Below are 21,751 nucleotides of genomic sequence, written 5' to 3'. Positions count from 1 at the left end.
GTCTTTTATGTAGTAGTTCTTTAGATTATCTCAAAGTTATTCTACCCTCTTGTTGAAATCATAACTTACATGAAAATGTATTTTATAAAGGGCTCTGTTCCGGTTAAAACGACATGTTGTGCGGTATATAGCACAATAAAGAGATTTCTCGTATTGAAACAATATTTTGTGCGGTATATATCATCTATGTTCATATCAACTCCTTGTGGTATGGATTCTGCATAAAGTCTTAATAAGACCAAGATTGCTCTCGATTTATTTGGTTCACATTTGCGTTCGAGCTCTTTGGTTCGCATTTGCGTTCGAGCTCTCTAAACAACATTCTCGTCCTCTACTTTGAATGAAAATATAATGGATGAACAGTTCGTTCACTATAATTTTTTTTTTTTGAATATTTTATTTCCCATCTTACGAAGCCTAGAAGCTCAATCACTATCATTACTAACTAAATTAAAGTTGTGAATATTTATGTATGAAAACGCAAACACCTCTTTGTGTAGGGGCTCTGACTTGTCTTATTTAATATAACAAGGAGATTGACATATATCGAAATTCTAATTCTTTGTATAGAAGTCTGATATTTATTTTTTTCTTTTTAAACAATAACTTGGTACATATTTCTACACTATGAAACTTAGAAGTGACGTTTTCCATATTTTTTGGATGGAACAAGAATAAGAATGGAATTAGGAAATGACGTGCATGTTTTGCAGACGCATGTCAAAATAATCCAGTGGTTTTAGGTATTGGAATATTGAGCAGAAATCTTTATAGAAGAATGTGGAAGATGAATGTGAACTTAATAAGTGATACGTGAACTTAATAAGTAATACTCCTTCCGTTTTCTTTTACTTTGTCCAATTTGGACTTTACACCTCATTTAATTGATATGAGTATCTAATTACCTCACTACCCATATTAATTAATAAGTAGTCATAGGTTTTGAGAAATGATTTGGGGAATAAGTTATTAATCCTAAGTTTATTCCTTGTCTACTCCGTTCTTTTCAGTATTTTGATTATGATTATATTTCAGTAAAATATGAAAAAAATATGTTTTTCTCTTGTTACAAGTAAAAGTGAACGGAGGGAGTAAGTAGTCAAGGGTTCTTAACGACAATACGTACAACTGTAGCCTTGAACATTCATTATTATTGTAGTACTCCAGTAGTGGGCATTTGTAGTTTGCAGCAAGTTTTAGACATTTTTGGCGACTCTTGTGCAATGATGTCTGCCGTCTACTCTTCGTTGCTTGGAGAATTAATAGTCTTTAATAGGTGTGTTTGGTACGAAGGTAAATGTAGAAAGCAAGTACTTTTTTTTTCTTATTTTTTGGCGTTTGGTAAGTGAATAATATTTCAAGAACATTTATATATAACTTAGACAAAAGTGGAGGTGGTTTGGGGTGGAGGAGGATGAGGGGTGGGGGGAGGCTAGTGAGGGGTCGGGGTGTGAGTGGGGTTGCGGGTTAGGGGCCAGGCAACAGGTGCGCGGGGTGAGTGGTAGGCAGAGACGGAGCCAGGATTTGAGGTTTGGGGGTGCGGAATTTTAAGACATTACAACGACCTCAAGTTAATGTATAACAACCCCAAACTAACGAACAAGTATTGGTATTTACTATATTTAAAAAAGGGACGAACTAAAATAGTTCCTGTACGTACCAATCACCAGTGGGAGGTTTGGACTCAGGCAGAGGGTGGGTGGTGGGTGGGCAAAGGCTGTTGTAGTTTTTGAAGAAGAAGAAGACCGAATAAGTTTTGGGTCTTTGAAGAAATCTGATTTTTTGTTTGATGTTTGTGAAAGAAACAGAGAGCCTCTTGTGTTTTAGAGTGGAACATTCTATTTGCGTTTTTAATTGTCAATCTTATGTTTTTAAAATTAATGTTTTCCTGAAAAGAACATCTGCATATATAGCAGAAAGGACAAAATTGTGTGGCAAAGGAAAAAAGTATATGTACTTATGCGTGCTTAAAAAGAACGTTGGAAGCAGTGTTTGAACCCACATCTGGGACGTGGAAGGCTTTTCTGCCTTCTTCCTTACCACTGGGTCATCAACTTAAGTTTCTAAGTGGATTCACACTTAAATATTTATATACACTCACGATATTTTCTAATACAAATACAGGGTCTACGCAAAAGCTATTGGATTCGCCTGACCCCCGTGTTGCATTGTAGCTCCGTCGCTGGGGATAGGGTGGGAGGAGACACATGAAATTCCTTTCAATGGAGAAGTCATTTCCTAATTTTTAAGGATTTTTTTTTTATTTGAGAGAAATATTTTTTTTCGACCAACCAAACATAGAAAAAAGTGAAAATATTTTCCTCCATTCCAAGCACACCCAATCCGTTGCGCCGCCCACATTGCTTACTAAGAGTAATTTTTTTATGCAATATTTGTTAAGGTATTGAAGAAGTGAGAATTCATATAGCCGATCCCGATTTGTTATGGTACGTTGCTGCGGTAGTATTATGTCAATTTATATGTGCCTCTTCTATCTTTCTGTAGATCAGTTTAATTTGAACTACACTATAGGTGTGCCGACCACATTAATGTTGAGGTTAGGCAAATACAATTCAATGGAGTACACCCTACGTTTGGACTTTCATTAAATGTTAGAGACATCCCCCAATTTTATAATACTACAAATCAAAGCTGCATGCATTCAAGGCCTAATTAGGAACAAATTAATGCATGCATTCTTGATCAATTTGCTCCATCTAATTATATCCTAATACTTCTATACTACCCCCTACCCCCATCCTCCCCCCCACACCTCCGTCTAAAAACCAAATAATGCAACCATCAACTCATCAAGATCAAAACACTTGAAGAAATCTTTGTCTGAACTTGTTGCTCATTATTACCTTTAGGCAGGAGACTCAATATTGCTAACAAGAAGCACAAGGGTTAATGTTAATGACTCCATGGTGCATGGAAATTTCTTAAGTTTATTTTCATCATGAGGGTTCTTGAAATTTCAGTCACCCACAAAGTATTGGACACTTGTTTCTTTATCACCTTCTTAACTGACTCTGACTGGACATCTTTAGCACGTCGAAACGATCTCAATTTTGTGCTCACTTCACTTGTCCCCGCCCTTGCAAAAATGTTACCAGACTGTATAGAAGTACGTCACCCACATATCAAAATTATAATTCTCTGTATAGAAGTCTGATTTTTATTATTTCTTCTTAAAAAATAAATTGAAATAAATGAAACTAGAAATATGGAAAATAAGAAACGACTTTTTCTTTTATAAAAGAAGTCCTTTTTTCTATAAAATAAGTGGGATGGAACAAGAATAAAAATGGAATTAAGAAATGACATGATGTTAGGCCTGAAAACTATTAGCATGCATATTATATTATATTGACGGTCGAGTGTAAAACACATTAATTGTAGATCTAATCCTACTCACAGTTGCTTCATTTGGCGGGTAAATTGCAAATGCATGTCAAATAATCCAATGTTTGATGTATTGGGATATTGAGCAGAAATCTTTATGTATAGAATGTGGAAGATGAATGTGAAATTAACAAGTAGTAGTACGTAAGTAGTTATATGAGTGCATTTTACTTGTCATGTTTATCTTTTGCACGTATGTCTTTTTTAAAAAACCTTTAAATAGAACTCAGAAGGATAATTTAACTTAGCTATCCCTATTTATTCTTTGATCTCAATTTAATATTACTCTTTCTTGCACCATATTAATTTCTCCTCATTCATTAGAGTAAGGGTAAAGGTGGAAAATACAAATTAATTCTATCTTTATTTTTAAAACTGACCGTTTGTTCACTTTTACTTGTCCGCTATTCTAAAAATAATTTTCACTTTTACTTGCCACGTTAGCATATCAAGAGAAAAACAATTTTCTCCTGATTTACCCGTAATATTACTACTCATTCCCCAAATTATTCCTAAGTCCACTGGTACTATGCACCAATTAATTAACATGGGTACTGTTGTAAAATATGTACTTCATTTATTATTTTTTAAATGTAATGAAAAATTCATTATGGACAAGTAAAAGTGAAAGAGAAAACATTTTAAACCAATTATTTATAATAACCCTGACAAGTAAAATGGACCGAAGTTAGGGAGTAATTTGCAGCAAGTTTGGACTTTCTTTGGCAACTCTTGTGCAATGATGTAATCTTGTCTACTCTTCACTGCTAGGGGAATCAATAGTCTTAACGGGTATGTTTGGTACAAAGGTAATCCTTTGCGCACTTGATTAATTTTAAGAAACTTGTTTTTTTTTAAAAAAAAAATATTTTAACTAACCAAATATAAGAAAATTAGATAATACTTATGAAATTTATAACAAGCAGACCTGACGATCTTCCTAGCTAGATTGAGGTTAGGCAAATACAATTCAATTGAGTACACCCGATTTTTAGACTTCCCTTAAATGAAGTATCCCCCAATTACAATGTTATAAATCAAAGCTGCACCCAAGGCCTAATTAGGGAACAAATTAAAGATGGAAATAATCTCCAAATAATTCATCAAACCTGTTACTCCCACTCCCAATAACCTCAAATCCTATGGATATTCAGTTTTTGATCAATTTGCTCCATCAAGTTATATCCCAATACTTATATATTACCCTCCTCCCCCTCCATCAAAAAACCAAAAACCAAATAATGCTACCATCAACTCATCAAGATTAAAACACTTGAAGAAATCTTTGTCTGAAATTCTTGCTCGTTATTACCTTTTGGCAGGAAGACTGAATAATGCTAATAATTCTGTCGATTGCAACGATGAAGGTGTTCCATTTCTCGAAGCATTTGTACAAAATCAAAATTTGGAAGACATCATCAAGAACCCTCATGATGAAACTGGACTTAAAAAAAACTTTACTTCCACTCACGTCTTTGGAGTCATTCTCATCGACCCTTTTGCTTCTTGTTCAAGTTACCTTCTTTGAATGCGGAGGAATGGTTCTTGGAATTTCAGCTACTCACAAAGTATTGGACACTTGTTCTTTAAGCACCTTTTTAACTGATTGGACATCTTTAGCACGTCGTAACGATACCAATTTCGTGCTCACTGATCAACTTGTCCCCACCATAGCAAAATTCTTACCACCAACTAATGGATTTTCACCCCCAGCACCAAGCATTGAAGCCCTTTTCTCGAGGGAGGTCTGTGTTACGAACGTTTATGTTTTTAATCCTTCTAGCATCGCGGAACTCAAGATGAAGGTGGCTAGTGAGAACATACCTAAACCTTCTCGTGTCGAAGTTGTGACAAGTGTCATGTGGAAGTTCCTAACCGCGAACTCCAAGAAATCATCCTTGTTATCCCACATGGTAAACATGAGGAAGCGCGTTGACCCTCCAATGTACGCTCATTGTATTGGAAACTTCCTTGGGATGTTAATAGCATCAAAGGAGGAGGAAAGTGAGAAAGATATAATAAACATGGTGGCCGCGTTACGGAAAGGGTTATCGGAGTTTGATGATCACTATGGGAAAAGATTGAAAGGGGATGAGGCCATGGGAACTGCCCTAGAGCTAGGAAGTGAAGCATTCAGCTTGGTTAATAGAAAGGATGAAGTGGATTTATACTACTTCTCTAGTTGGTGTGGTTACTCATTTTATGATGTGGATTTTGGATGGGGGAAGCCAATTATGTTTAGTACACTTGGAGGAGAGTTCAGGCATATGATATTCTTATTAGATACAAAGGATGGTGGAGTGGAAGCTATGGTTACTTTGAGTGAAGAAGACATGGAAATGTTGGAGAGAAATAGTACAGAGCTGCTAACTTATGCAACTCTCAGGGCTAGTTTTTCTAACAAAGAGTGATACCAACATTGAACAAGTTGGGAATAAAGTTCTTGTTTCGTGTTAAGAGGAAATCCTTCTTAAGGGATAGTGCTTTCATTCTGTGTTGTTCTAATGAAAAGTTTCAGTACTGAATAAAGTGTGAACTTTCTGATTTCTTTCTGAGATTAAAGTGCTTTTTATGATTAAAGAATGTCTTACTCTCCTCCTGACATCTACTGTTAATTATTGGTGAAACTTATATTGTCTCTTCCTGCAGTGTCCTGAAATTATAAACTTACACAAGTGAAATTTCTGCAAGTTTCACAACAGAAAATTTGGCTTTAATCAAAATAAGTATAGAAATGGTACGACCAGGTAACAACCCCGGAAAACGTGGTATTCGATTGCCACAATTTCAGCACCTTTTTTATTATCTCAGATATAATTTTGGTATTCAATGATTTGGAAGGAAGGAAAAACATACAGGCTGTGACCTGCTATATACATAAACTAGGATTCAATGACAAACTCCTATTTCATTGCAAGACTTAGTAACTAGAGGAACTAATATTTTGGCTGAAGTTTGTTAGAAATGAGGTATCTGAACTTCTTGATTCTCCCATTTCTGAAGACCTGTAAGCAACATGTGTTATCTATATGCTCCACGTGCATCTTGCGGAAAAGAAAACCAGGAATTTTCGCGTATATTACAAATGAAAAGAAAAGCACAGGAGGATCTGTCTTGTGGTTAAGACTGCTTATGAGACGCTGAATACTTGTTGAATTTGGAAATATGATGGAATTGATTGTCGGATTTTGATACGTAAAATGGCCTAGAAATCTGATAGAAATAGTTGATGTAAGAGATGAAGATTAGACTTCTCATCACCATAGCATAGGCTTTTTTTTTTTTGATGCTTTTGGATTTCTTTGCAATATCAATAACCACTATGTTCCTCTTATAGCCCTTATACTTCTTGAGTCCTTTCTCCATTTAATAAAACCTACAGAAACAAGAATTAGGCTCTTTAATTCATGTTTGCCTTGATTTTATGTATTTATGCTAAATCTAATCTTGCTTAGTTATGGACTTTATTCGGAGAAGCGTACGCTTCTTGCTTAAAGCCCAGGAGCCAGTGCTGCTTTTTTCTTCTTCAATTCAAAATATACTGCTTCTTTGGGTGGTTTTCTCAACCTCGACAGAGTTATAAAATATGTGTGATGAATGAGTTTCTGAAGTTCTATAGATCAGAATTTTGATAAATGTTTTGTAATTGGATGTGATATTGGTAATGAATGTAATCTTTTAATTATCATGAAAACAAATTTTGACAATCAAGTGGAGTATATGGTCAAATGCAAAGCAATGAATTAGCTTGTCATGAAGTTTTAAACTTTTAATTAAGGATTACAAAGTGTATAAAGGAAACTCTGTGGTTCATCTTCTTCTTTTCAATAAATGGTCATTATTGATCTCCTCTGAAGTTTAAAGGAGTGATGGATGTGGAATTTGATGTTTACCGTAATGTTGACAGGACCAATTCCATTCTGATATTAACTGAACTAAGTCAAGTGTTTCTATATTCTCTGCCTGCTTTTTTCTTTGGCTGAAACGGCTGATCCTAATATAGTAATATGCATGCATCATTCTACCTCAACTTTGTTTAGTAATTTTCAGGTTCTAGATTAGTTGAACTACCATCCCTATATGTGATGACTGTTACACTTTTACAGTCCCACCGATTCAACATGTCAAGCAAGATATCAAACAGGACTTAATATGAAGCCTGAGAATGTGCACCAGACTGTTAAATGCCAAACTATCTCACGTATAAACTAATGGTGTGTCGTCGCTCCAACCATGTATACAAACTGCCATTGATAAGTCTTCTTATGCAAGAAGAATCGATGCTGTTGGCTCACAGTTCAAATTTGGGAATGCTGCAAGGTGTGAGAGGGGGTTAAGATCAAGTCAAAAGCTAGTTATTGAGGCAATTCACCCTTCCTGTATGGTACTGAGACAAATATCCTCGTAGCTCATCCTGGAATTACGGATCCATCTGTATCATGTTTCAGCATTGTAGAATTAGATTCACAACCAGTAAATGAAAATGAGGAATCTGCCCTATGATTCCTCAAAACTTTAGTTTGTCGGACTTAACAACTGACATGTTATCCAGCAACCAAAAAACAGTTTCTATTCTGAAAACCAGGACTCAAAATAGCTAAACCAGAAACAATTACATTAGTTCATCAACCACGACAATTTCATTAGTTTCATATAGTAAATATACCCCATCTTAATTCAGAATTGCAATTAGTATTTAGTTTGATTTTACTCTACAAAGAATAAATTCAGACTTGGCAAGGTTAAGAAAAAGGAATAGGATATTCAAATCTGAGACACTATCGTCTATGTCTAGACATAAGGGACTTGACGTCATCCAATATCCGAACATAATCAAAAAATAGGGCAGACTCTCTGCCTTCAAGGCCATCCCTGCTCACCCTGTTACTGCCTGCAAGGTTGTTGCACGGGCTTCCACCAATTATTAGATCAAACCCTCCAAATGATCCTATGAATTTCTCCAACCGGGCTCTGCTCAGCAGCTGCACATCGTCAAAATGTATGAGATTCCCCCTCTGACTAGTTTGCTCCCACCAACTTCTCACAATGTTCCTATTGACTTCGGACTTTTCAACCGAAACCACATTGTTGAGTCGAATCCCCAGACGGTAAAGAGCAACTTCAGCACCGCCAATTCCGGAGAAGAGTGATAAGACGTTCATACCATCCGGAAACAAGTCTTTCAACACCGATAAGTGATACGCCACTGTGTCAACCTAATACAAATATTGATACAAGCATCATGTTAAAAAATTATTCTGACAAAGAAAAGAAATTGCATCAGTCAATAAAAGAGCCGCTTTACTATATTTGGCAAACCCAACTTTATGGGAAAAAGGGAAGGGGGAGAAGAAAATAAGACTTGAATATAGTGAAAAACAGAAGAAAAAGGTTAGACTGTCTATCTTGGCATGGCACTTGGGGAAAATAGTAGATCACAAGACATTTGGAATGGGGTATTGGAGAAATGTGAGAAAAGACTCTCTAGATGGAAGAGTCAAAATCGCTCTTTGGGTGGCGTATTAGTCCTAATCAATAGTGTTCTGGATACCCTCCCTACCTATATGATGTCAATCTTTCCAATCCCTCCAAAGGTTGAAAGGAGAATAGATGCACTGAGAAGAAATTTTTTGTGGCAAGGAAACAAGGTGAAGAAGGGGTTCAACCTGGTCAAATGGAAAATTCTCACCCTCAGCAAAAAGCAAGGTGGTTTAGGCATCAGAAATCTCAGAAAACAAAACCAAAGTTTGCTCATGAAGTGGTTATGGAGATATTCAAATTAAGATCAATCCCTATGGAAGAATGTAATGCAAGACAAATATGGTCAGGAAGGCCCATGAAAGACAAAGAAGATGGATGCTGTGTATGGGGTCAGCGTTTGGAGGACCATCAGAAACCTCTGGCAAGTTTTCAGTCGCAAAACAAGCTTCCAGGTTGGTGATGGACAGAAAATCTCTTTTTGGGAAGATAGATGGCAAGGAGATTTCACGCTACAGTCTCTATTCCCTGATGTTTATGCCTTAAATCAGCAAAAAAAGGCTAACATCAGGGAAGTTTGAGGTAATCACAGATGGTACTTAAGCTACAGGAGACCTTTAAATGATTGGGAGATAGACAGAGATGCAGAGTTTCTAAACACCATAGCTCACTTCACAGGAACTACCCAAACCCAAGACAGAATCTGGTGGAGTGGACAGAGTCTTGGAGTTTTTTCAGTAAAAACAGCATATTACATGCTAAATTTTAATAGAAATTTGAAATCTCTATGACCATGGAGACAAATATGGAAGACTAACATTCCATACAAGGTAGCATGCTTTCTTTGGTTAGTAGCTAGGCAGAAATGTTTGACACGGGACAAGCTACAAAAAAGGGGAATGCAACCTTGTTCTATCTGCTCACCATGTGGGAAAACTGCAGAAACAAATATGCAGTTGTTTATGCACTGTAGAGCAACTACACGACTTTGGGATATGTTTCTTACTATGATAAGGCCTAAACTGGATAATGCCAATGAGTCCACTGGATTTGCTATCCAGTTGGAACAGAAGAGGGGGCACAAAGGAGCAAAAGAGAAGATGGAGTTTAATCCCTTGATGCATTTGATGGAATGATTGGAAGGAAAGGAACTTAAGATGTTTTGGAAACAAAGCAATCCAATCCAAAAGATGAAACTTAGTTGCATTCTGCTTTTTCATTTTTGGTGTAAACAAGAGTACATAGATGACAGAGTCTCTATTACAAGTTTTAGAGTCTCTATAGACTAGTAGACAGATTTTTTTTAGCTTACTAGTTTGTATGCTTCTTTCTCTCTGTAATTATGGCTTAACAGCCCTTTTTGTCAATCAATACAAGCTTGTTACTATTTCTTTAAAAAAAAAAAAAAAAAAAAAAAAAAAGGTTAGGCTAACCTGGAATGAGTTGCCAAGCGACTTGTATCTATCAGTTCTGCTTATACCACCTCCCCTAGTGTGGTTCTTTGGAAACCCCAATAGCATTTCAACTTCATCAGGCTCCAAAGGGGCAACTTTGTTTCTTCCAACCCACACCAAATTCCACTTCTTGCATTGACCAAGAACATACTTTTGTACCTCCATAGGTGGCTCATTATCATACTTCTCCACAGCTTTTCTGATCTTATCCGTCAATCTTGCACTCCCAATGGCGGTTTGCAAACAATTTAACTTTTTCCTTGTATCCCAAGATGGCCACCATCTCTTTGATAGGGGAAGTGCCTCATGAATGGTCCGAGGGGGAAGTGGAAATAAAGGAAATCTATTTTCAATCGGCAGATTATGAAGATATCCTCTTTTTCGTTGAGTAGCGGAAAAATACTTTGAGTCAACAAACTCAGGCTCAATCTCATACAAATGGCTCTTAATGGTGTCCCATGTACCCTTTGGAGCTAGTGCGACATTTTCGTAGTAGAAAAAAGGCGGGCCAATGGTTTTCTCGGGAAGAATTCTTTGGACCATTGTTGGAACTGATTCGGTGGGAACTCCGAATCCAATCATAGGTATGGGCAATCGGATTGTCTCTTCACCAGTAATCTCCCTTTGTTTTTTCCTTTTGCACAATTCATTGTACATCTTCCTCTTCTTGTATCCACCAAAATCATTCAATATATGCTTCAGTTTTGGCTGTCACAATGGAAAGAAGCATCAATTTTATGAAAAATGATATTGCTAATTTGCAATTATAAATGCCTTGAACATTTTGTTAGTTCACATGAATCCATTTCAAAATACGTGAGGCGAGGCTTACCTTCACATCTTCTGGCAGATAGGGATCTTCTGCTCTTGCCATTTGAGCAGCACAAATGAAATCTACCAATTCAGGGAGTGATGCTTCTGGACCTAGAAAGTTGTGAAGAGGACATTAATTACATGGAAATGAAATAAAAAAATAGGTGTTACAATTCTAAAAAGATATTCAGGAATGCTACAGCGTCAATAAGCAGATTTTGTTCAAAATACAACAACATTGACACAAAGTTAACCAGGAATTCAGCTTAGTAGCACCTACCCAAAACTTGCATGAATAAGATTTCTTCAGTCAAGTGATAAAACTTTGGCATAATTAATGCATATCAATAGCCAAACTAAATGTCTAATCGAACAAAAGATTTAGATAACATTAGTAATGTAGAGGAAAAATAATATGTTTACCACATCTCTTCATTGCTATGGAAGCCTCTTCCTCTGGGTATCCCATATTTTCCAGGAACAATAACGTCTTCTCTTTTCCGGACAAAGAATTGCCCTCGTCATTCATGTAGCACCGTTTAACAGAATTCTATCACGCATTTTGAAAGGAAAATGTTAGAACAGTCTTACATTCCCATAAAAATCATAACATGATTCAGGACCAGAAAAATGAATAAATGTATCTTTTCTGATAATGTGAATAAATGTATGTTTTAAATAAAGAGAAACCATTTGATTATTTTCTAAGTAACAATTAGATATTGAAAAGAAAAATGGAGATTGGTGTATGATTGAGGATAACATACTATACAGTTGTCTGAGTCAGAGGACCAACTATCTTCCTCATAAACATCATCCAAAACATTCTCGTTGTATTCAGAAGTGCTATCATCAGAACTAATGGAGGGCTCCAGCTGAGGGCTAGTACTGGGCTGTTCTTCAGGAGAGTCATCAAGGGCCTGCAAACAAAGATCATAATTGTTCTTTTTTCATTTCCTCTTCTTTTGTTGGAGATAAAGGGGTTTGCTAGTATTAGAGGGTCATTACTTGTGAAAAAATGGAAGGACGGTAGAAAAACCATCATTACAATGACGACAGATAAAAATCATGCATCTTCTTAACACAATTCAAGCTTGCAATCAGAACTGTGCAGACCGGATAAAGAACAATTGACATCATTGATCGCACAGTCAACACCAAGGAATCCAGCGCTCACATCCCACAATTTCTTACTGGGTGTTAATAGGTGTCACCATCTCCATTTACCCTGATTGATCTAGACTTTACTCTGAACAAGTAAATGTCGCTTATCTCTCTAGACCATTTTATGCAAGCGTGGCATATAGGCGCCGGTTAGAAGAGTAAAAGGTGGTTGCCAATGGAGGTGGGATTGAACAAGAATTTCTTTGATCTTTCAGACACCTTCTGTTACAAAATCTAAAATAAGCAGTTTGCAAACAATGAGGCAGACATTACGCACCTTGAATGTCAAAAGAGCATCCAGCACCAAATCTGAATTTTCTCCTGCATTTCAAGTCAAATAACATAAATACCACAATTGAAAAATCAAAATTTTAGTTGTATAAAGACTTGGAAAATTCAAATACCGTTTTGCTCTATTGCTTTTGCAATAGATTCTTCAGGAAATCCCATCACTACAAACTGCTGAATGAACTTGGACCTGAAGGGCACTGATGATGAGCTTGCCTTCAGGTAAAAGAAGACCAAAACAGACCATAAGTTGAGATTCAACGTTATGAACTATTTTCTTCTTTTCTTTTTGGTTCAGAAAAGATGTACTTGACAAGATAGATCACTAGGTATCAATATAGACTTAAAGCATTTACCTCCCCATCGCAAAAAACAACATGCTTCCCAGTTGTTCTTAAATCCGTGCTTGAGGAAAATACTGTGTCCTGTATTTCTTGTATTTCTAGTTCATCTTCAGTATCCCAGTCAATGTCATCATTGTCTTCGACAGAAAGTTTTTTGTCCTGCAGGGGATAGAAACAAGACACACAAACAAAGTATAGATGCTTTTCCTTCATTCATCAAAAATATGATTAAAGAGACCATATACTTTCTTTTCTGATATGTAAGACCAGAAGGAAATCGAATAACTGCACAGTATTAGAGAATCGAGAAACGAGATCAATTTACCATTTCTCAAGGTAAGCCTGAAAAAGAACTCCAAATTGTTCAGCAAGAAGACTAATTCGGCAACCTACATAACACAAGAAGGTAAACATGAATTACTGCCATTAAAGCTCCACATAGGCCGGGGCAATCATCAAGCAAAAGTTGGTCCATCAAATCTCACACAGAAAACTCAAAAACAAGATGGGGTTTTAATGATTTTGGTGCAAAATGGTCATTTTACGAGATGTAGATGCAATACTAGATACAGTGGGGTATTTGCACTTTCTGTAATTACACTTGATACACTGGCTTAGTGCAAGTTCTCATAGAATTTCCTGTTACCTACCAAAAAAAGAATAAGAGCGATGAAAGGACTAACACCATGCCCTTATGTTTTCGCTTGATCATCATCATGCTTTAATCTGGGTCTTGCCCACATAATTTTTGAAATAATTCTGTATCAAGTTCCTATTTGATTTCGGCTTGCAACTTATCCAAATTTAAAATAAACCCCTCCTCAAACTGGTTTTGTTTGATGCAATCATGATATGAAACATAAGAGAAAAAGATCTTATGTCTGGCACTATCTCTCTCTGACTGATTCCTCTTTGGCACTGATATTGGCGGTTGGAAAGTACTTGCATCAGCATAAACAAGTCTATGAAGCCTTAACTTAAACAGGTTAGTCCTGAAGAATTCTCCATGGAATTGTCAAACTATTGAGGCTTCTCGAATTACTTCCCTTAGAAACAATTCAAAGGTGCGTCATAACAACCCCAAAAATTGTCAAGCATTCTCTATGCAAACATTTAAAACCTCCAACTTGCCTACCATTTCAACCTTAAAAAAATCTGAAGACTTCTAATCTTTTTCCCTATAGGTTTCAATGATTATAGAGGAACCACACTCTCATACATCAATATGGTAAAAGTTCCCCAAGTATTACAGATATGATCTTCATCATCTTGAACTTGAGGGAGTTGCAGCCTTGCAGGATTCTCATATATAGCTTAAACTACTCAGGGAAGGGGATAATTAATATCCTGCGACTTGGAAGAGAATGGAAGAACATGATAAAAAGGGATTTCATAAGCCTATGATCACCTTCAACAACTACACAACAGGAGAAGACAGAAAGTTATCAAGGCTGCCTCATTGTTATTATTTGAGAACGTAGGGATATAATTTTTCCTTTTCTAAGCTTGTCCTCTACAATATTCTAGAGATACCAATAGTGCTGACGAGTACTTAAGATAGAAGTAATGTTGAACTGGATAATTTTATCGCCACACAAGGACACACACATCTTTGACCTGAATAAGTGCTGACAAGTAACTTATCTCATGACAGATTATTATCTTTTGCTTGATTCTAATAATAGTGTAATGGACTAAATGACGAGATATTATATCTTTGTTTCCAATGCCTATTAAAGTAGAAAAAAGAATTGACAAGTTGAGAAAAGACTTCCTCTGGCAAGGGTAAACAAAGGAGATTGTAAACCTTTAAGGCTTTAACCTAGTCAAGTGGAACTCTGTCACCACACAAAAAAGGAGAATTTGGGTATCAGGAATCTAAATATGCAAATTAGGAGCCGCTTGATGAAAGGGTTATGGAGACTTAATGTTGAAGATAATGCTTTATGGAGAAATTTTGTCACGGTGAAGTATGGTCAAATGAATGAATGGGTTTCAAGGATGGGTCCCCCATCTCATGGAGTGATTGTTTGGAGAAACATTAGAGCACTTTGGCCATCCTTTTCTCAGAATACTGCAATCAAAGTTGGCATGGAAGAAAAGTATCTTCTGGCAAGACAATTGGTTAGGACATTCACCTCTTAGAGATCTATTTCCCATCCTTTAAAATCTACCCAGGATACAAAACTTACTTTAGCAGAAAGCAGAGAGGGAAATACTGTAATAGTTGGAACATCCTCTTCAGAAGAATTCCCAATGACTGGGAAGTTAGTATTATCAAAGATTTTTCTCAACCTTTTATCTCCATTTTCTGGTTTGAACAACAGTAATGGCCAGTTAATCTGGAGAAGGCAGGGCAATGGTTCATTCACAGTCAACTCATGCTACAAGATCCCACACACATGTACTAATCAGCTTACTTTTGGCCCATGGAAGAGGATTTGGAAAAGTAAGGCACCTATATGCAGAAAGATTGTACAAGTCAACACAAGCATGCAGATAATCTATATGCAATTTTAGCAAAGACCTCGTTTTCTTTTTAAAGACAAGAATACTGAGGTGCTTCTATTTTCCATTCTCAGCCTCCAACCAAAACCGCCAACACAGATTGTACAAGTCAACGCATAAATACAATATATAAAACAAGCCCAACTTTACAAGCCAAAGAACAGTTGAAGGACAACAAAAAAGAAGCCTACTGGCCTCCAGAATTAATGTGGCCAGCTTCCCAGTGACAGAATAGGGATCAACAGAAGCACACGGGCTATGATAATTTTTCAGGTTCATACAAAACTTGGGATTAATAGATGCCCAGCTATACGAAGGTAAATCTACATGTGCCAGAAATGACCGATCTAAAGTGGCCTCCAGAATAGATAGGTTCCTTTACTCAAATGACTGGGATGATGAATTCAACAATATTAAGCAGACTATGCTTCCAAGAACTCGGTCAGACCACAATCATATTGAGTTGTTTGAGAAGAAACAGTTCAAGGAAGCAGACTTCATGAAGCTGATCAGGGACTGGTGGAATTCCTTTGAAGTGAGAGGGTGACCAGATTTTGTGTTAACCAAAACTGTTTTTATCAGCAGAAATTAGTTCTAGATTCTCTACTTTCTGGTATACCTCTTATATAGCATTAATTCCCAAAAAGAAAGGGTGGAGGAGCTAAAGGATTATGGGCCTACTGGGTATTTTCGACAAGATTCTGGGCATAATTAACGGCAGGAAGATTTAAGAGTGTGCTATCTGAACTGGTTAGAGATACTAAAATGGCCTTTGTTAAGGTAGGCAAATTATTGACGAAAGTACCAAACTCCACTCCATCTCATGTCTAAAACTGCAAATCAGCATCATCATTCCCAGTATCTTTCCAGTAAGTAGCACCATACTCCATACACCTATTATTCATTTAACCACTCCTTTCATTCGAAATCCTAATCTTGCCCTTTATATTTTTGAAATGATTGTTCAAAGGTTTCCTGTCCGTTATACTCATGGCTTTTAATCTTTTTACTCTGTGCAGGTCTTTATTTTACTTTTATTGATTTCATTTGTTTTAATTGATTGAAGCTCTGTTTATGTTTTGCAGTTTTTTCATTTCTTAGATCATGAAGGTTTTTGTTTCTTTTCAGGGATAGAATTTTCCTAGATCATGAAGTTGGGCAGCTGGGTGTCTAATACATGTTCAGGAAAGAATAAGGAAGAAAACAGTGGCGGGCAATATATGGGGGTTGAATGGGCTAGGGGAGGTAAACGTGGCTGTGTAGGCACCACCCCAGGTGGGTGGTATCAGAGGCTTCCTAGAAGTTGGGGAGCCAATAAAGGTAGTTTGGCAAACGGGGTGGGAGAGTTCCTTTTTTTTTTGGTTTCAATTAGGAGGAAGAGCATACAGGATTATTATCTAGTTATCTTATGCACACCACTTTCTAGCGACAGAATTGATCAGATTTTGCACTCCTTAACTAAGGACTTAATGTGGCATTTTTTCAATTATAGAATGAGTCTCTCGTTTATTCCGAAGAATAGACAATTATTTCAGCAAGAAACACAGCTCACAGGTGAAAAGTCATGGGATTACGCCAACTGAAAATTCAGAATACATCTAGTAATCTTCTCTAAGAGTGAGTTTTGACAGCTTGTCCCAAGACAATGATTCCTCAAATATGCTTGCCCAAAATTTATCCAGCAGCATAGTTCAATAACACATTGAATTGGGACAAAATGACAATATCAACAAGACTACTAAAAAGGGACAGTGAATGCTCCATGGCAGGAATTCAGTAATTAAATAATGCAGTGTATATAACTAAAGGGAAAGAAGGATTGACCCAAAGAGAAAAAAAAAGAAGAGGGATTAGAGGATTTACCTGAACTCGATTTCCTCCGAATGCACGGGGAGTGATCAGAGATTCTAACTTGTGATGAACACCCTTCAGAAAATATGTGGCAACATTAGTATTAATTTATATTACAAAAGAAAATGATCTAATTGAGTTTCTTCCATAACCTTTTCACAATATGCAGAGCTTTCTATAGAAGATGTTGTCGTTAAGTCTGATGGATCACGCAACACAGGGTACCATAATGAGCATGATTTTGCAGTTGCAGAACACAACCACCACGAAGCAAATCATACAAGATGGAAACTTTAAGCTTCAAATGTGAGAATAAGAAAGAAGACAGATTATCAGTCACCTTAAAAGCTACACATCCTCCTCGTTCTGAAAAGCAGGTATCAGAGACTCTGCCTGACTTAACAGGGAAGCTACAAGGCACAAGTAAGCCAATTGTAAAGCACCTATGAGGCACGAGAGTCTTCACACAAGATTGAGGCAAGGACATTTGATATTGGAAAAGCCTATGACAAGGTTAATTGGAGGTTTTTGCTGGATATATTGAAAGAAAAGGGTTTCGGTGACAAGTTGGGTGAAATGGGTGAATTTTTTGAATCTCAACTGTTAAGTTCTCAGTTATCAAAAATGGCACTCTTTCAGGCGTTTCTTCCATGCACAGAGAAGTTTAAGGCAGGGTGACCCGCTTTCACCTTTCCTTTTTATTTTGGTGATGGAGGACATTAGCAAAATGTTGAATAAGGCTATCTCATACAGGTGGAGGATGGTTTTACAGTGGGAAACTCACAACAACAACATACCCAGTGAAATCCCATAGGTGGGGTCTGGGGAAGGTAGAGTGAGAGGGCAACTCACAATTGACACTTATTCAAATCTCACATATACTTTAGGCGGATTATACGCCTATCATGTGTGAGGCAGAGAAACAACAATTGAGGTACCTGAGGGTGATTCTACTGGTTTTTAAGATGATGTGAGGACTAGGTATTAACTTGATAAGGAGCTGCACCTATCCAGTGAAAGATGTACAGAATCTACAGGGGTTAGCAGAAAATCTGAGGTGTCAAGTTAATGCTCTCGCAACCAAATATTCAGGAATGCCCTGGTTAGTAGTTGCAGGTCGCAAATGATTTAGCAGGGGCTTGTTGAAAAAGTGCAAGAAGAGCTGGCAATGTGGAAAAGACAATATTTATCATAGGGCGTCGATTGATCTTAATTTAATAGTGTGCTTGACTCTCTACCTACCTAATGTCAATATACTCAATGCCTAGCAAGGTGATCAAGAAAAAGGATCAAATTAGAAGAAACTTTTCGTGGGAAGGTAACAATGAGAAAAAGATCCAACTGATCAAGTGTGAAAGAGTTACGCTAAATAAACAACATGGAATGGGAGTAAGAAATTTGAAGCTCCATAATCAGAGTTTAATTATGAAATGGTTATGGAGACACTCAAATAAATCACAGAGCTTTAGGAGAAAGTTGATTCAAGTAAAATATGGATCTTTTTTGATGTTGTATTTTAACATATACCATTTTCTTAAGTCCATAAATTATTAGTTGCAAAAAAAACGCAAGAAATGCATAAGAAAGTGCGACTAGGTTCCAGTATCATTCAGCTTAAGCATTTACCTTCCACTAGGTAGTTTTATCATTTTCAATCAATACTGGAAATATGCAATTCATACAGCACAGACTCTAAATCAAATGGCAGATAGAACACTCGACAAGAATTTAAATGCAAAATTAGTGGCCGTTTGGCCATGAATATTTTTTGCTTTTTCCAGAGTTGAATTCCAGAATTTAAAAAACACCAAAAAGTTGTTTTCACCTTTTTCACTACAAATCACTCACAAAAATTAAAAAACAGCTCAAATTTACATTCATGGCCAAACACAACTCCAATTTCCAAATAGTACCATTTTTCACTTTGAAACAACAACTACTTTTTTCATATACTCACAATTTTCATGGCCAAACGGGCCCTTAACGCAAGAAATGCGGAAAAAAACGCCACTAGGTTCCAGTAGTCTCATTCAGCTTAAGCATTTGCCTTCCCATTCTCCCTTCTTTGCAGAAAAGGCACTTCTTTATCATCTTCTCAAACAATTTAGAAATATACAATCCATACAATACGAGTCCACAATAGAATTTTACTGCATTTTTTTTTTTTTGGAGTCAACTTAGCTAGGTAGTGTTATTTGCCTATCAATTTAGAAATAGTTCTATTCAATTACACCCAATTAATTCCATGCAAACAAAACTGATATCTTTGCAACATTCATTACTGATTACACGTAAGCAAAGGAACAAAAAATTTCAAAACCATACAACTTACCTGAGAATCAACTTTGAGCTATCCCAAAACTTCTTAATATCCTGCATTACCCCCCAAAACAACCAGAAACAACAAAAAGTTAAAATTAAGGGTAAAAAACACAGTTTTAGCAAATTCAAGAACCAAAAAAAAAAGTTTTTTTTTTTGTTTAGAAAGTGAAAATGAAAAGAGAAGATATACGTACAGAGATTAATTAGATGAAATAAAAATTTATGAGAGATTAATGGTGGGGTTTAAGAGGAGAGTGAAGAATAATAAAGGTGAAGAGAGATTCCCATATTTGGTGTTTAACGTATTATACACACACTGGACGAGAACCCCCCGTTTGTTGCTTTTTACAAAGGAAACTTTGTCGTTATGTACTTTTTGGTCCCTCAATTATTGCTATTTTCGATTTTGATCCCTGTGATATTTGATAAAATATCTTGGCTGAATAATATATTGATAGTCTTTAAACTTATTTGTAAATTTCATTTAGATCCTCAAACTATAATCTATTTTAATTTAGCACCTGAATGTATGATTAAGTTTACTTTCAGTTCAATTTTTTAAAAAAGCTTTTGCGTGTTAAATCAAGTGTATATGTATTTGGTGGATAAGTTAACCACTTAAAATATGTTACATTTGTTAATTATACACATCACTACATATCGGTCTCAATTGTACAGGCTTGAGATTGTGCGGTTTATTGAGGCTGATGTGTATATAAAAGGAGATGACATATTTTAGGTGGTTAACTTATTCATGTAATGGGCGTTTGAGAATGTACGCAGAAGCATTTTCAAAATTTGAGCCGAAAATGTCTAATGGAAACATTTTGTTAGGTGCTTATGATATAAACCTTAGTTCGAGTGTCTAATAAAATATAGTGGAAGTTGAAGGAGTTGTCAGTGTATACCGCTAAATATATTTAGTGTTCAAATTAACTAAAACAATGTATTTTTAGTCGTTTTATGTATTATTTGTACAAGAGAACTGTATCGCCGTCAAATATGAAGTAACAATGCAAACATAATATAGCACATGTCTAATTAAATAGTAGAATCGTTAATGAATATGGTAAATTCGTGAGTATTTACAAAAAACAAAGAGATCAAAACTGTACATTTCAACTATTGAAGGTTGAATGTGCTTTATCAAATATTTTAAGGACCACAAAATCTATTACCTACCTTATGAAAATCAAAAGAATTATTTCCTCTTTTCTGGATTATTTTATTACGTTTGACAAAATTCAGGGGTTCTCAAATGTTTGTGTATTTTTTTAATTTTATTTTTAAAATAATTGTGGTGCCTGGACCAGCTTGGCTAGAAGCTATGGGAAGAAATCACTTAGTATTGTCTAGGCTAGAATTTAAACCTGAGATCTCACGGTGTTCAACTCACTTCATTAACAATTAGGCTACACCCTTGGGTGCACATCGTCAGTGAATTTTAAGGTGTATTTAGTACTCCCTCCGTCCTATTTTTATTTGACACTTTTCATTTTTTGAGAGTCAAACGAATTTTTATTTGACTATAATTTTCTCATGTGTCATTCAAATATTTTGAGTTGTTAATTATTTAATCTTATAAGTAGTAATATTTACGTAGTTTTAAAAATATATAAATTTTATTTTAAAAAAAGGAAAAATTTCAGAGACCTCCCTTTGCGTTTTGCTTCGTTTCACTGACCTCCCTTCACGTTTGCAATATTACGGCTACCTCCCCTATTTTAACTTTTTTGTAACAACTATTTTATTCTATTTATCACTAATAAAAAAAAATAGTATATATGGACTGATTTGCCCCGCCAAAGATAAAATTCTTTTGATTAAATCTTATTTTATCAATATCTCCTTGAAAAAGTTATTTTCCAGGAATATTAAAATGGAATACCATGGTTTATTCTCCTGTTCCCAGAGTTTTACCTTTTTCCCTCTTCATCAACCATGTTTTGACTTTTTGAAACTAAATTTTGTATATTAAAAATACAAATGCATGACGTATTGCCAGCAATTTATGTCATTCTCCATCCCTGTTCATCCGCTTTCATTTTTGCTTCAAAAAAGAAAAATGGTAAAGCTCCATTCTGATTCTTTTTCTCCATTGTGATAGCTCAACTATTTGTTTGA

The 21,751-nt window shown here is 36.0% G+C and overlaps 1 protein-coding gene and 1 pseudogene across 2 annotated transcripts; one reads left to right on the top strand and one right to left on the bottom strand.

Moving 5' to 3' along the window:
• The first annotated feature begins 4,350 nt into the window (after positions 1-4,350).
• On the top strand, positions 4,351-5,947 carry LOC132605527 (stemmadenine O-acetyltransferase-like; annotated as a pseudogene).
• A 2,052-nt stretch (positions 5,948-7,999) lies between these two features.
• Positions 8,000-19,946, bottom strand: LOC132607592 (DNA (cytosine-5)-methyltransferase DRM2-like). Of its 2 annotated transcripts, XM_060321628.1 has the most exons (13): positions 19,822-19,946; positions 19,638-19,678; positions 17,458-17,603; positions 17,318-17,380; positions 13,272-13,335; positions 12,959-13,105; positions 12,719-12,818; positions 12,592-12,635; positions 11,918-12,070; positions 11,574-11,700; positions 11,170-11,261; positions 10,317-11,045; positions 8,000-8,621 (listed from the first exon to the last, which is right to left on the bottom strand). In XM_060321628.1, exons 5-13 carry the CDS (start codon positions 13,272-13,274, stop codon positions 8,184-8,186), a joined length of 1,833 nt encoding a protein of 610 aa, XP_060177611.1. In that variant the 5' UTR covers positions 13,275-13,335; positions 17,318-17,380; positions 17,458-17,603; positions 19,638-19,678; positions 19,822-19,946; the 3' UTR covers positions 8,000-8,183. The 2 variants fall into 2 exon arrangements, with proteins under 2 accessions (XP_060177611.1, XP_060177610.1); XM_060321627.1 differs by lacking the exon at positions 17,458-17,603.
• Between the last annotated feature and the right edge of the window lie 1,805 nt (positions 19,947-21,751).

Source organism: Lycium barbarum, chromosome 8 (assembly GCF_019175385.1).
Source record: "Lycium barbarum isolate Lr01 chromosome 8, ASM1917538v2, whole genome shotgun sequence".
In the NCBI taxonomy this organism is placed as follows: Eukaryota; Viridiplantae; Streptophyta; class Magnoliopsida; order Solanales; family Solanaceae; genus Lycium; species Lycium barbarum.
Note: the sequence above shows the minus strand (reverse complement) of the source record. Positions and strands in the feature narration are given on the sequence as shown.

Coding starts and splice junctions, on each gene's coding strand:
- LOC132607592 (XM_060321628.1), bottom strand. Junction 11,046..11,169: donor ATCTGCCAGAAGATGTGAAG/GTAAGCCTCGCC, acceptor CCATTGTGACAG/CCAAAACTGAAGCATATATT. Junction 8,622..10,316: donor CGCTTGGCAACTCATTCCAG/GTTAGCCTAACC, acceptor TATTTGTATTAG/GTTGACACAGTGGCGTATCA.